Source organism: Aedes albopictus, chromosome 3, assembly GCF_035046485.1.
Source record: "Aedes albopictus strain Foshan chromosome 3, AalbF5, whole genome shotgun sequence".
NCBI lineage: Eukaryota > Metazoa > Arthropoda > Insecta > Diptera > Culicidae > Aedes > Aedes albopictus.
In genome coordinates this window covers 12781904-12797775 of record NC_085138.1, presented here as the reverse complement: position 1 = coordinate 12797775, position 15872 = coordinate 12781904, and the positions used below count along the sequence as shown (strand labels likewise).

The 15872-nt window shown below is 40.5% G+C and overlaps 2 protein-coding genes across 2 annotated transcripts in view; one reads left to right on the top strand and one right to left on the bottom strand.

Moving 5' to 3' along the window:
- Positions 1-14567, bottom strand: part of LOC109421803 (calcitonin gene-related peptide type 1 receptor) — a 213798-nt gene extending 199231 nt beyond the window's left edge. The window contains exon 1 of the mRNA XM_062860396.1: positions 13771-14567. Coding sequence (XP_062716380.1) covers positions 13771-13825 — 55 coding nt within the window. The 5' untranslated portion in view covers positions 13826-14567. The remainder of the gene's footprint in view (positions 1-13770) is intronic.
- Positions 5272-7821, top strand: LOC134291564 (uncharacterized). The gene is made up of 2 exons (XM_062859483.1): positions 5272-5501; positions 5578-7821. Exon 2 carries the CDS (start codon positions 5964-5966, stop codon positions 7806-7808), a length of 1845 nt encoding a protein of 614 aa, XP_062715467.1. The 5' UTR covers positions 5272-5501; positions 5578-5963; the 3' UTR covers positions 7809-7821.
- Positions 14568-15872: the final 1305 nt, after the last annotated feature.

The window sequence follows — 15872 nt, the reverse complement described above, 5'->3', positions numbered from 1 at the left end:
CAGGCGTATTTTCAACTATTCATGTACCTATCTTTCAAATAGGTAGATCCGACTTCATCCTCTGGAACGACAGGGAAAACATGTGAAATACAAAATATTTCTGAAAAATCCCATTCAAAACGATCTACAATTTTGGATTCAGCTGTCTGTATTAGCTTCGTTCAAACAAGTTTACTCTATAAGTTTGACATTTTTATCATTGAAATTCACATGTCAAAGGCGGAATCTGGAACGTCCCTTTGAAAACCTTAAAAACCTTCAATATCGTCTGCTATGTTCTCGTTTAGATGTATGCAGGGTACTGCGCCACTTGAGCAGTGGCTGGTATTTTGGGTACTTTTCAGCTACAACTCAGTCAATTTCAGAAATTTAGCAAAACCTCGCGCCGCCCAGCAAGGACTTTATTTTGTACACATTACAGCACCTCCATGTCACGTAATATACCACACCTCTTATCAAATGTGATACCGTAAGCGTACCATACTTTGCGCACCTAGGGCCTAACTTTGCGCACTTTTCGAAAAATCGTTAAACAGTTTTTCTGGTGCATGATGCAAACTTTTTCCCACGGAATACTAGCTAGTAATATGGGGCATGCACTTTGTCTCAGTTTGGATGTAATGAAAGAGAAGACAAATTGATGAGTGAATATGCAGTTGCTTTCCCTCAAATGCTGTAAATAACGTTGTAGAATGACGTAGATTTTGTTTCAAAATTTGTTTTAGTTTAGATAGCAATACCATAAAGTATTTGTGCACTCTCAATAATACAATAATAACCAAACTTGTTCCACAACAGAATGTAATATTGAAATGTTATTTAAGGGCTGCATACCAATTGCTTGGTCATAACAAAATAAGATTTTCCAACAAAACATGTTATGGAAACGTAATGCCTTGAAAATTCAATAATAACAAAACAAGATATAAAAAAAGGTTTTGTGATTTCGTAGTTATTAATTTGATATTCCCCTCTGCTCGGGAATATCGTCCCCTTAATGCTAGAACTAGGTAACTAGTTTTGCGAAATCCCAAGAAATTTGTTTATATCTGAACGTACACCACAATAAACACAAGTTTGTCGATTGAAAACTCGAAAACACATATTAATTCAACTTTTAAGACCAACAAGGAGTATGTTTTATACCAGGATAAGTTTTACCAGCCATTTTTATCCGCATTTTCCAAAACGAGCTACCTAGTTCTAGCATTAAGGGGCGATATAAGGAAGGACTTATTGTTCCAATTCGGATAATATTCCTGTCATACTACCGAATGGGCCTAATGAACTTTGTCGTGTTCATAGAAACGTGGCAATCAGCCTATGTACTCTCCAAACACTAGCACAGACACTTCCGGATAACAACACACGGATTTTATTTGTAGGTCAATGGCAGATGATTGATAACTTTTCTATGTTTCTTCTACTTTCTACTATTCCTCCCCCTCCAAGGCACAGGTACAAACAGCAAAAAGCCATCGCCTTCGGTTCCATTCACGGCGGAAGGTGACCATCAGGGAGCAATTGGAGCGTTAACATTATGTTTATTAATACTGCTATATCGAAAATGAAACATGAACCCAGATATTCTATATGTAGTTATTTACGATATGACTGATCAAACTAGTAAATCAAACTAGTTGAGGTCGAAGAACGAAAAATAAACAAAATAACCAGCTGAAACGTAACGGAAACTCAGCTTCTGTCTGATGATAGGTAGTGCATTAACAGAAACATCTAGATACATTCATGAATGTCCATCTATAAAGGATGCTAGATAACCAATTAGTAATATCCCAGAAAACGAGCAATTTGAGCGAAATCCACTCATGTATGGTCTTTGGGGCAACAGCAGCTTATTTGTCTTATTCCAGGAAGCTCTAGCTTCCTGGTCCAGGTTAGGACGCTTTTCCTATTGTATGATTGTAGGATTTGTAGTATAATTACTATACCCATTACCTAGCTCGTCAGCTCGCTACAGGCAATAAGGTAAACAATTCTCAGTATAGATGATTATTCCCTCTCGTGTCTTGTTTGACCAAAGTGCCATGACCCACTCTGTCAGCTTTAGTAGCAGCTTGGCTGTAGATGTTGGAATGTGTGTCTAATTCGTCATAGTTCATTATTACAAACAATAATGATACACTACACAGTGGATCAGAATTCATGTGTGGATTCTACGCCTTTCAGCACTAAAATGTGTAAGACCAAGTCATAGGGGCCGTTCATAAACCACGTAGACTTTTTGGGGGGGAGGAAGGGGGGTCTGACCAAAGTCTATGCTCCATACAAATTTCAAAATTTTTGTATGGACGTGGTTTATGAACAGCCCCTAAGTGCATAATTTTCAGATCACAAAAAATGTGTATAAGTAACATATTCACGTTATCAGTGCCTGCACACACAAAATCGTAAAATTTGTCATAATTTTTACACGGCAATCCAACTAGATTCACTCGTGACCTTAGTGAACCAAAAAATATAGACATTTTGAAACTAGATAGAAGAGTGCACGAGCTGATTTAGAGATAGTTGTTTAATATTATATTTTTATGCGAAAATGACGTCTGCTACGTCAGATTTCAAGTCAATGCGAGGAAGGGAAACAAAAGGATGATTGAATCATCCTCGATAACCAAGAGTGTTGTCGAGGATTCACGTCGGTGCATGAATGCAGATATGTTCAATGTTCTGAAGATGTTCCTGCGCAAAACGCTGGTTGCATAAGTTGCATAAGGCCGTGCACAAATTACGTCACGCTTGTAGGGGGGAGGGGGGGGGTCTTGCAGAACGTGACGACCCATATAAAAACTTTTGAGGTCTCATACAAAAAGTATGACATAGGGGGGAGGGGGGGGGGGGTTGAATAAGGTCGATTTTTGCGTGACATAATTTGTGTATCACCCCTAAGGTGTTGTCCATAAACTACGTAGACTCATTTTTAGCCATCTCAGACACCCCCAATCCTGCGTAGACTTGCCTTTCATGAATAGCAGGAGATCTTTCAGTTATTAATCATCCAGATGGTCTAAAAACTGAATTTCTTCAATAATGTCTCCATCTTTTTTGAGTTTTTCTTTTTTGTCTGTTTTTATCAAAAAAAACTGAAATTTATGGAATTGCCTTAAAACTTTTGGAAAAAATAGAAATATGTTCAGTGTTTTAAAGTGAAATTGAAATTGATTATTTATTTTCCTTGTACTGCCCTTCTAAGCATATCTGTCCCATGTTGTTTTGCATTCTTACCGTGTTTTTCTCAGTAACAGAGCCATTTGAAGTTAATTAATTATTTTTTTCATTTTGCATCACAAATAAATATTCCACGATAACGTCAAGCATCTTTCTGACATTGATTTTTAGTTGTCACTTAAGTTAGAGCGGTGGGACAGTATGCGTAGAAAAACAACATGGTACAGATATGCTTAGAACGGCAGTGTAGTCCATATAACCGACGCATGACACACACGCTCATTCAGCAAGACCTAGCTTAGTTGTATTCTTTCGAGTACATCCTTGCGGAATTTCCCTAAAGACAGGGGATGAGCATCTGAATGATTTCTTGGAGAAAATAGTGTAAGAATCACTGGACGACTTCATGGAGAACTTCCTGGCTCCTGTATGCATCCGTGTATAATTATCTCAAAGAATTCCAACACAAATCGCTGAAGAAATTCGTCTAGAAATCCTAGAAGTAGTTGAAAAAATCCTGCAGTAATCCTGGAAATAAAACCCTGGTGCGCTTGCAAAGATGATGGATGGATTTCTGAAATTTCTAAAGTAACCACTGAATGCATTTTTGAAGAGATCCCGAGAGGAATTTATGAAGGAATCGCGAATCGTATTCCTGGAGAAATCCTCTAATCCTGAAAGAAATCCTGGAGGAATTACTGAAGAAATGCATGGAGGAATTCCTGAAGGAATTCCTAGAGGAATTCGTTGAGAAATTATTGAATGAATTCGTGGAAAAATCCATGGAGGAATTCCTGGAGAAATACGTGGAGGAATGCTGAAAGAAATGTCTGGAGGAATCCCTGGAGAAATTCATAGACAAATTCCTGGCCGAATTCTTGAAAGAATTTCTGGAGGAATCCTTGGAGAAATCCCTGTAGATATTACTGGAGAAATCCCTGGAGCAAATCCTGGAGAAATCCCGGAATACAGGTCGGACTCGATTATCCGGAGTCGGATTCTGAAGCGCTCCGAGCATATATTTCCCTAGTAGCACACACGTTCTACAAAAGTTCACACAACTCTTATATGACCAAAATCAGTCATACAAGAGTTGTATGTACTTCTGTGGAACATGTGTGCTACTCGGGTTGGCGAACGGAATGTCGTATAAAGCTGGATTTTTGACGTTTTGTCAAAACAGCTTTGATTAGTAATCAGTAGAAATATCATGACGTACAAACCATTCCGGTCTCTAGATATATGTTTGGGAAGCTTCAGAACCCGACTCCGGATAATCCAGTTCGACCTGTATTTCCTGGAGGAATCTTTGAAAAATTTGCTGGTGGAAGCTCCTGGAGGAATTCTATGAGGAATTCCTGGGGGGTTCCTGTAGGAAATTTTTATGAATTATTGTAGGAATACCTGGAAAAATCCCTGGAGAAATTCCTGGCGAAAAACCTGGAAGAATTGTTGGAGAAATTCCTGGAGGAATGCTTGGAGGTATGCCTGGAGGAATTCGTGAAGGAATCCATGGAAAAATCCCTAGATGAATCCATGAAGGAGCTCCTAGAGAAATCCGAGGAGGAATGCTGAAAGAAATGTCTGAAGGGATCTCTGAAGAAATTCTTGGATAAATTCCTGAGGAATTCCTGGAGAAATCCCTGTAGACATTACTGGAAGAATTCCTGGAAGAATCGAATTTCTGAAGGAATCCCTGGAGGAATCCTTCAAGAAATCCCTGGAGGAATCTCTGGACAAAATGAGGAAATTCCTAGAGAAATTTCAGAGAGAATCCCTGGGGAGTTATTGTAGAACATCATTGTGGAATATTGTAGAAATTCCTGGAAAAATGCTTCATGAAGGAAAATGCCTGGAAGATTTCCTGGAGAAATTCTTGAAGGAATGCCTATAGGAATTCCTGAAAGAATACCTGGAGGAATTCATGAATGAATTCATGAATGAATTCATGAAAAATACCCTAGAGGAATCTATGGCAGGATGCTTGAAGGAATGTCTGGAGAAATTCGTAGACTAATTCCTGGCGGAATCTTTGAAGGAATTCCTGGAGGAATCCCTGGAGAAATCCCTGTAGATATTTGTGATAATGTATTTCGTTTTATAAAGATAGATTTTCTCAGTGTATGTCATCTGTCAGTATTGTATTGTTTGGGTGTGGAATAAAGGATGTTAAACAAAGTATTCAATTGTAAACAATGTGTTATCTATTCTTGTAAATAGGAATACCACAAATTGGCGTACGAGTTGGGATTTTCTTTCGGCAAAGTGTTGTAAATTGATCCGGTTTTGTTATACTGTCGATTTGTGCACCGGTAAGTAGGGAACATTGCGTCGAAGGTGAGAACGGTGAGACTAATTAATGTGTGTGATTGTGTTTCTTTTGCATAGTACCCGGCCTGTGTGGTGTGAATTGCTTATTGTGAAGGAGCGGACATACTGCTGCCTGATTGCTACGCGACAAGGAAGCGGCTAAACAGTTTTTTGGATACGCGACTGGTTAGCGGTGAATGATAGTTTCCACAAAGGTGGTTGGATAAGATACGCGGCCAGGTGCGGGAAAAATAATACGCAGTATTCGTGCGGGAACTGATACGCAGCAAGGTAGCGGAAGATTGTACTACGCAGCAAGTGAGCGGAGATAAGCTACGCGGCACGTTAGCGGTTTGAAGCGATTGGTATTGGAAGCTACCGCGACAAGACAGCGACATCTCGGTGAAACGTACTGGTTTTGAAGGACTTCAGTTTCGTTTCATGTAAATATGTAAAATTTTAAAATGACGTTTATGCTAATGATATTGTGTTGCAGGATGGATTTGAACTCGAGTTTGAACAGAGCATTCTCAAATGTTCCGGCATTTTCGCTGGGAGAGGTGCCATTCAACGAACGCAGGACCAAGTGGCGCACATGGAAACGAGGATTTGAAATATACTTGCAAGCTGTAGATATAACGCTGGCTTCGAAGAAAAAGCAGTTATTACTGGCTTGTGGTGGTTTCGAGCTACAAGAAATATTCTTTAACATTCCTGGAGCGGATGTTACTGAAGACTGCGAGGCTGAAATTGATCCATACGTTGTGGCTATGCAGAAGCTCGATGAGTATTTCGATCCACAGCGTCATGAAGCCCATGAGCGTTATTTATTCTGGGACATGAAACCGGAAATGGGAGAAACTCTCGGAAAGTTTCTAATGCGTGCCCAAGTTTGTGCGAGCAAATGCAACTTTGGGGGCACTTCACTGGAAAGTTCGAACGTCGCAGTGGTTGATAAAATACTCCAGTTTGTTCCCGGATCTTTGCGTGAGAAATTGTTACAAATTGAGAATTTGACGTTGCAGGAAGCGATTCGGCAAGTGAACGCGTACGAGATGACAAAAGCGGCTAGTGATCAAATTAGTGGCCAAAATATAAACCAGAAACCAAATTTGAGCTCCGAATCTGTTAGACAAGTTCAAGCTGGTTGTAAGTTCTGTGGTCGTCCCCATCGTTCGGGTGAGATGTGCCCAGCCTGGAACAAGACGTGTTCGGCTTGTGGGAAGCGTGGACATTTTCGATCGGTTTGCTTTAGTAGGCTCAGTCTTCGGCCGGCAAATCCAAAGGTTGTTCCCTCGGTTGTTCCTCAATCATTTACCAAGAGAGCTGTTGATCAATATTCCGATTCTCGTGCCGGTCCATCGAGAAAGATAACCAAGTTTTCTCGTCCTCAACAACCGCGTCGACTGCACGCGATTGAAGATTCGGAAAATCACGAATCGGAGACTGAACTAGTTGAAATGGTATCATCTGCTAGTGATTCGTGTGATTTGATTTGGGCGGAGATTGGCGGCGTATTGGTTGAAATGCAAATTGATTCCGGTGTCCAGTCAAATATAATTGATGATAAGACATGGTTCAATATGAATAGACATGGTGTGGAAATAATTGGAGCGACTCAAAGTCCTGACCGCAAGTTCAAAGCATATGCACAACGGGATTGCTTGAATGTTAGTGTGATGTTCGATGCGGAAATTATGTTGAATGATTGTGGGAAACAGCTTCGGACAATCTCACGCTTCTATGTGGTGGAAAATGGTCCACAGCCATTGTTAGGCAAAGTTACTGCAATACAGCTGGGAGTCTTGATCGTAGGTCTGCCAAGTCAACGGGAGGCTATTCGTTCTGTCAACGTAAGCCGGACATTTCCAAGTATTCGAGGAGTGAAGATTAGTATTCCAATTGATAAATCGGTCACTCCAGTCATGCAAAGATTACGTAGATTGCCCTTCGCAACCTTAGAACGAGTTGAACAGAAACTGAACGAACTTTTGGAGAAAGACATAATAGAGAGAGTAGAAGAACCATCTAAGTGGGTATCGCCAACGGTAGTTGTCGTTAAAGACAACGGAGACATCCGCCTTTGTATTGATATGAGGCAGGTGAATAAGGCTATCATTCGAGAAACGCATCCCCTTCCGACAATTGAGGACATTCGTTGGGCTTTAAATGGAGCACAATATTTTACAAGGCTGGACATTAAGGACGCTTTCCATCAACTGGAGTTGGACGATGAAAGTAAACCGTTAACAACTTTTATCACTCACAAAGGTAAATTATATTGTGTATTAGATTTGATTTCGATGTGAATGAGATGTTTCATATTTGGTTAAAGGTTTGTTTCGCTACAAAAGGCTACTGTTTGGAATATCCTGCGCTCCGGAGAAGTTTCAAAAGGTTATCGAACAGATTTTATCCGATTGCGAGTTTTCGATTAATTTCATCGACGACATTATTGTCTTTGGGAGAAATGAGCAAGAGCATGATGAAGCTCTAAGCAAAGTCCTGGCCAAACTTCGGGAGTATGGAGTCTTATTGAATCAGTCAAAATGTGCATTCAAATTGCAAGAGATAGACTTTCTTGGGCACCATTTCGATGGAAATGGGATGACTCCGGCTCAAAGCAAAATAGATGCAATCAAATATTTTCGACCACCAACAACTTGCGAGGAGGTTAGAAGTTTTCTTGGGTTAGTCAATTACGTTGGATCGTTCATTCCAAATCTGGCCACTATATCATGCCCATTGCGCGAACTCATCAAGACCGGTGTGGTGTTCAGGTGGACTAACGTAGAGCAAAAAGCATTTGATCAGTTGATTCAATTAGTTGGAGATGTTCATACTCTATATCACTTTGATCCCAAACTTAAAACAAGAGTGGTAGCTGATGCTTCTCCAGTTGGCTTAGGAGCTGTCCTACTCCAGTTTTTTGAAGGGGAAGTCCGAGTTATTTCATATGCCAGTAAAAGTCTCACCGACACTGAACGCCGATATGCTCAAACAGAGAAAGAGGCGTTGGCTCTAGTATGGGCTGTTGAACGATTCAAAATCTATCTCATCGGAATACGTTTTGAATTAGAAACGGATCATAAACCATTGCAAGCGATATTTTCTCCAGATTCTTCCCCCTGTCTACGAATCGAGCGTTGGGTGTTACGTCTACAGGCTTTCAGCTACGATGTTGTATATCGGAAAGGGAAATCAAATATCGCTGATCCGCTCTCGCGGCTGTCAAAGCAACCGAGTTGCGAGCTTTTTGATCCGGATTCGGATGTCTATATAAGAAATGTTATTGAATTGACTGCGATTGATATTGATGAATTGGAATCAGCGTCCGTTGACGATGTAGAGCTTTCTGAGTTGCGAGAGTGTTTGGATAGAGGGGTATGGAACTATGCATCGAGCCAAATTAAACCGTACCATGCTTTTCGAAATGAACTTGGAAAGGTCGGAGATTTAGTAGTTCGTGGATCAAGGTTGATTATTCCTCAAAATCTTCGACAAAGAATGCTTCAACTGGGACATGAAGGCCATCCGGGTCGAACAAAGATGCAGCAAAGACTGAGGCAGTCATGCTGGTGGCCTGGAATGGATGATGCGATAGCTAAAGTAGTAGACTCTTGCGAGGGCTGTCGAGTAGTGAGCAATCCAGAACGCCCTGAACCCATGGAAAGGCGTAAACTACCAGAAAGACCATGGATTGATATAGCAATTGATTTTCTTGGCCCACTACCATCAGGCGATTACTTGCTTGTAATAGTAGATTACTTCAGCCGTTATAAGGAGGTAGAAATCATGAGGAAAATAACAGCCTCCGAGACTATAGCCAGACTGGATAAGATATTTATACGGCTTGGTTATCCCAGGACTATAACATTAGACAATGGTCGTCAATTTGTAAGCATGGAATTCGAGGAGTATTGCAAGTGTCGTGGCATAATATTGAATAAAACTACCCCATATTGGCCACAGGAGAATGGTCTCGTTGAACGCCAAAATCGTTCACTGATTAAAAGGTTGAAGATAAGTCAAACGTTGAATCAGGATTGGAAACGTGATCTGTTGGTATACCTATCGATGTATTACTCAACTCCACACAGCACAACCGGGAAAACGCCGAGTGAGCTTATGTATGGCAGAAATATACGGACCAAGCTACCTTCGATTGCTGATTTAAGTACAACAGTTGCATGTACGGACTATAGGGACCGAGATCAAGTTATGAAGGAAAAAGGAAAGGAATATGAAGACTCTAGACGCAGAGCTAAACACTCAAATCTGGAAGTTGGTGACAAGGTTCTTATGAAGAATGTTCTTCCCGGAAATAAGCTCACTCCTACATTTGGTCCAGATGTGATGACAGTGACTGCAAAAACTGGACCAAGAGTTACTGTTCAAAATGATACAACAGGGAGAAACTATGATAGGAATTCCAGTCATTTGAAATTACTCTCGGCTGATCGTCACATCGGGAATGGTATGTACTAATCTTTTATCATTATGTTTTCTGATTTTATTCAATTACAGATAAGTCAATTGAAGCGCGAGGTCCTGGCGAAGGTTGCTCAACGACAGATGTAGAGGAACGGCCCGTTGTTGAGTTTGTCGATTGTGGGGATTCTGCAGTACCTACTCCAGTAGATGAGGATGCTGTGGCCACCAGCGATCCAGTTCAACGTACAAGAGCTCAGCGTACAGTAAAAATGCCCAGTCGTTATGAAGATTGTTTCATGGATTTTTAATTTGTGTAATGTTTATGTTCTTTAAAAAAAAAGGAGATGTGATAATGTATTTCGTTTTATAAAGATAGATTTTCTCAGTGTATGTCATCTGTCAGTATTGTATTGTTTGGGTGTGGAATAAAGGATGTTAAACAAAGTATTCAATTGTAAACAATGTGTTATCTATTCTTGTAAATAGGAATACCACAATATTCCTGGAGCAGTTCCTGGAGGAATCTTTGTTGGAATTTCTGAAAGAATCTTTGGAGAAATACCTGAAGCAATTCCTGGAGAAATACCTGAAGAATTCCTGAAGGAATATCTCGAAAAAATCCTGGAGGTAATCCAGGAGGAATTCCTATGGGAATCCTGTAGGAAATCCTTATGAAAATCTTGTAGGAATTGCAAGAAAAATGCCTGGAAGAATTCCTGGAGAAGTTCCCCGAAAAATTCCTGGATAAATTCCTAGAAAATCATTGAAGCATTTCCACTGATTCCACCATCACTGAATCAATTCCTGAAGAAATCCCTAGAGGAATTCTGTGTGGTATATGTTTGACAATGATCATCTCTCAGTGTGTTTAGAGTCTTGTCCTAGGTCTTGTCCCTCAATATGTCAACAGACAATTGATAACGCACGCACATTGCCCACCCGGGGTAACGCCTGCGCTATCGACTGACAGCTGCTGACGAGTTCATAGCAGGCCACGGCTCTGCCTCTTTCTTCGGTCAGCGCTTGACCACGTCGAACGTGCTGCAGTGCATCGGGTCGCTGCGCTGGGCGATTCTCATCGAGAACCATATCACGGTGTCAAAATTTTGATTATTATCGAACATTCATGTACCTCGGATTTTTCTTCGAAAATGATTACTATTTGGGCTAAATATTCATAATCAGAAAACTAGAAAATATTTCATCGGCGAAAATTTTTCCATACATTTTGTATGGGACGTTTTTTGGGCTAAAATAGTAATTATTGATTTTTAGTATGGAAAAATAGCCAAAAATTCAGCTAACTCAAATTTTCCCCGATAGAATATTTTCAAATTTTGCATTTATACATGATAGCCGAAATTCTAACATTCTATGAAGAAAAATCCGAGGTACATGAAAGTTCGATAATAATCAAAATTTTGACACCGTGCCATAAGCCGAATTCCCACAAATTCCAGGATGAATGCCTAGAGGAATTCCTTGAGGAATCCCTGGAGAAATATCTGGAGGAATTTCTGGATGAATCCCAGAAGGTAGCTCTTACGAAATCTCTGAGGGAAGTACTGAAAAATTTTGAAAATCCTGAAGGGATCCCAAGAAGAGTTCATCGAGGAACTCCTGAAAGAAGGCTAGGAGGAATCCCGAAAGCAATCCCAAAAAGGATTTTTTAGGGAGTTCCAGGAGGAGTTCCTGAAGTATTTCCAAAAAGAGTTCCTGGAGGAATACATGGAGATTTTTTGAAAATAATTCCTGGAAGAATCCCAGAAGGGATTTCCAAGTGAACCTCTGAAGGCATTCTTGGAAAAAAAAACCATAGAGGAATTCCAGGCAGAATCTCTGAAGAATTGCTGAAGGAATCCCATGAGGAGCTTCGGAAATATCCCAGGAGCAATTCTTGACTAAATCCCAAAAAGAGCTCGTGGAGGAATTTCTGTAGCAGTTTCTGAAAGAATCCCTGGATAAATATCCAGAGGAGTTCCTGGAACACAGGAATTCATCCTGGAATTCTTTCAAGTAATCCCAAGGTAATCTTGGGGGAATCCTTGGATGATATTTCAAAATAATCCCTGGAGCTGTTTATTAAAGAGTCCCAGAACGATTTCCCGGCTGAATTCCTGAAAGTATCTCGGGAGCAGGGATGCCAGATGATTTTTTGAAAAATCTGTATCACAATTCTCAAAATTCTGTATCCCATACAAAATTTGGGTGAAAAATCTGTATCCCATACAAACATAAAATAGCCCCTCTGGTTCAAAAATCTGTATTTCATATAAAACGGAATCTGTACGGATGCTGAAAAATCTGTATAATACAGATAAATCTGTATATATGGCATCCCTGCTCGGGAGAAACCTCTGGAAGAATTTTTGGAGATTACCTGGAGCAATTCCTGAAGTAATCCCAAAAATTTCTGAACGAATTGTTGAAGGACTCCTTGGATTAACTCCTGGCGGAGTTTTTGTAGAAATTTTTGAAGGAATTCGTGGATTAGTTTTTAAATAATCTCAAGTACAAGTTTCTGAAAAATTTGTTGGACAAAATTTCTACAGAAAAATTTCGAAAGATTCCAGATGAAATTATTGAAGCAATGTCTAGCGGGATTCTTGAATGAATATATAGATAATTCCCTGAAGAAATTTCTGAAGGGATGGATACCTGCAGAAATACCTACAATTTCCTTAGAGAATCCCTTGATAAATGGCAGAAAGAATCCTCGAAAAAAGCACTAAAATAATCAATGTAGATATCCAAGAAGAAATTCCCGAAAGTATGTCTGGTGATATTCCTAGAGGAAGTCTTAAATGAATCTCTGGAGGAATCCATGCTGGAATCACTGAAGGAAGATATGGGAAATTTCCTGGAGAAATTATTCTGCGATTCCTCCTTGTCCACATCTGGATACGCCCATGGATGAAGTTGAAGGAAAGTGAGCTTCTAGCGATGACTATGAACATATAGAACAGGGAGAAAGTAGATAAAAAAATACATACTTTCTACATACGAATCAGAAGCAGTAGTCACCAAAAGCCACCGAGCTCGTCTTCCATAAAGATGTGAAATATAGTCACGACAAAGAATCATTGAATTCTCCATATCTTTCCTGTTTACTCTCAACAAAAATAAAAATAAGATATTCAAATTTCACCGTGTCAAACTTCTTGAAACGTAAAAATCGTTTATTTTTTTCATGAAAATAATTCTCATTTAAAGTTTGACTAATATTCAAACTATTCACACTTTGTTAAGCTATGATGCTAACAAAATGTACAATACGGATTTCACGACAGAGACAAATTCTCATTGTCTAATTTACAATTTGTTTCATCTTGTCAAGAGCAGTATGATTTTTTAGTCGGTCTGGACGTTCATCCAATTATCATGTGCGATTGCATAAAAAGACATTAACGAGTCGTGAACACACCACAATCCACCATTCTTTCCGTCTCGAGCATCACTGGCAAGGTTATGCAATGGGAGGAGACGTTTCACCTTGAAACAAATAACGTTTGATTACGATAAACAATACATTCACCCTGGCTTTGGATGGAGTCAGAGATCCAATTCATGTAGTCGTTATCTCTTCATCCATCCAATTAAGCTTTTGACACCAGAAATAGCTCGAATTCGAAGTGGGTGGAGGGCACCGAACCAACCGAACCTAAACGATGCTAACCGTTGGATGTACATTGAACACGCACCTTGATGTCAAACACATTAACGAATCAATTTCCACAAAATCCATTCTGGTTTTACTCTTCATAAATTTATTGCCGGTCATAACCCATCTGTAGCACGGGCCCATAAACCCAATTTATGGTGGTTAAATTTATTTACCGTTCGCAAATAATCCCGTTTGATTCCTCTGTGGCTCCTCTTCGGTTTCGATCATCCTCCTACAGCATCAGATCCTCGGCAGGAGCAGTCTGAACCGGTACCAGCATTAGCAGATAAATCACAAACTTACACATGGAGCGTAACAACGTTTCACAATCCACTCCGGCACATTTCACTTTTTCACAGCTGATAACACTGCTGCTGGCGTCGTAAACCATGCTGTATGGCTGTTGCTGAGGTTTCCTTCCCTCGGGGCAGCGCTCTTTCATCAATCACCCCTCTTGATCTTATTAACGTTTTATCCCACCACACTGCCAATCAGACCACAAACATATTGCCCTTCTCCATTCATTCGCTCGACCAGTCACATTGTTGCGCTTCCACTATTTGTATGCCGTCCAATTAATTGACACGCTTCACTCGAAACGAAACCCCCCGTCCAGAATAATCCATATCTTATATCAAATCCTACATCTCTGTCAATCCTACTGATTGCCCAAATTTCACGGAAGTTAAAGGAACTTTGTAACTTTTAGACCGATTCGACCGACAGACAACGGACGACTGACGGGTTCACTTACGTGACTTGTGACGGTAACCTTGGTGCACAACACAGACGGTTCAGTTCAATGCCAATTCTAACGCCATCGTCGCAGCATCCTTTTCTGCACTGAGAAGCGACCGGCTGATGTAAGGACGACGAGAGGACCTCTGCGAAGCACATGGTCGATTTCCATCATGTGGGAGAAAGCGCGCCAACAGGCAGCATGCAACTGGTGGGTTGCTGAGATATAAATTCTGCGAATCCGCGCTCAGCGCTCTCCCGGATGCTCTTTTCTAGTGGATGCTGCAGCACATGTATGACTGCTCACGGTCAAATTGAACCACGCAGAAAATTTTCTTCAATAGTTATGGTGGGACAAATCTCACATCATGTTTTACTCCATTATTGCTTAGTGTTTATTTCAACTTTTTCGAATTGACATAGACGTTACCTTTGCAACTCTATTCAGAAATAATGGCCTCGCTTAAAGCATCTCTTAACAAGAGGTGGATATGGTACTATGACTCGATTTGCCCGTGATACTTTACGACATCTCAGTAATCAGAGAGGAGATTCAGGTGAATCTAAATCCACATTCTCTCTGTTTATATCACTCACAAAACTTCCATAAAGAACAGGTGAGTGCGTTTTCATGTAACCCACATGTAAAGTATTACGCTAAAATATAATGCATAGACTTGTGGTCCTGCCTGATTCATGAATGTGTAGGGCATGGTTTCCCAAACTGTGGGTCGCGACCCCCCAGGGGGGTCGCCGGCCTTTATCCAGGGGGTTGCGAGGGACAGTTCAATAATTTACTGTAACAGACAACAAATGCGGGAATTTCTACTGGCAAAAGGGGGTCGCGCACCCAAAAAGTTTGGGAACCTATGGTGTAAGATACATATCTCGCGTTCAGTATCATACAGGCGTATCTACAACGATCGATTTCTCTTCATCGATTTTCTCTTTGGAATATTCCGGGAAATACGACCAATATTCGGATGATCTCTCGGTGTGTTTCGGTAAGGGACAACTAGGACTAGCATCTAACCCAACAAAAACAACCAAAAATTATTTGCCGGCCAAGTTATTAATCCAAGAGAAAATCGATGAAGAGAAATCGATCATTGTAGATACGCCTGTATGATACTAAGCGCGAGATATAGGTATAAACAGTGTTGACGGGCTTCTTGATCTAGATTACGCTTCTGGCTCGTATGAAGATGGTCCTGAGAATGTCTTCCAGGATATCAGGGAACTTCAGGGGCATTCATGCTATTCTGGCCCTGGAATTTCGCCGTCTATGATAGAGTTGTTTATTTTGATGAAAAAACAACTTACCGACCGTAATCTATTTATAACTTAACCTTCCAGGATGTGCGCCATCAAGCAACCGAAACTGCACCACGCTCACACTGTATACGAAGAGCGACGTTTTTTTGTAGTGTTATACTTTTTGTCTGTCTGTCTGTCTGTCTGTCTGTCTGTCTGTCTGTCTGTCTGTCTGTCTGTCTGTCTGTCTGTCTGTCTGTCTGTCTGTCTGTCTGTCTGTCTG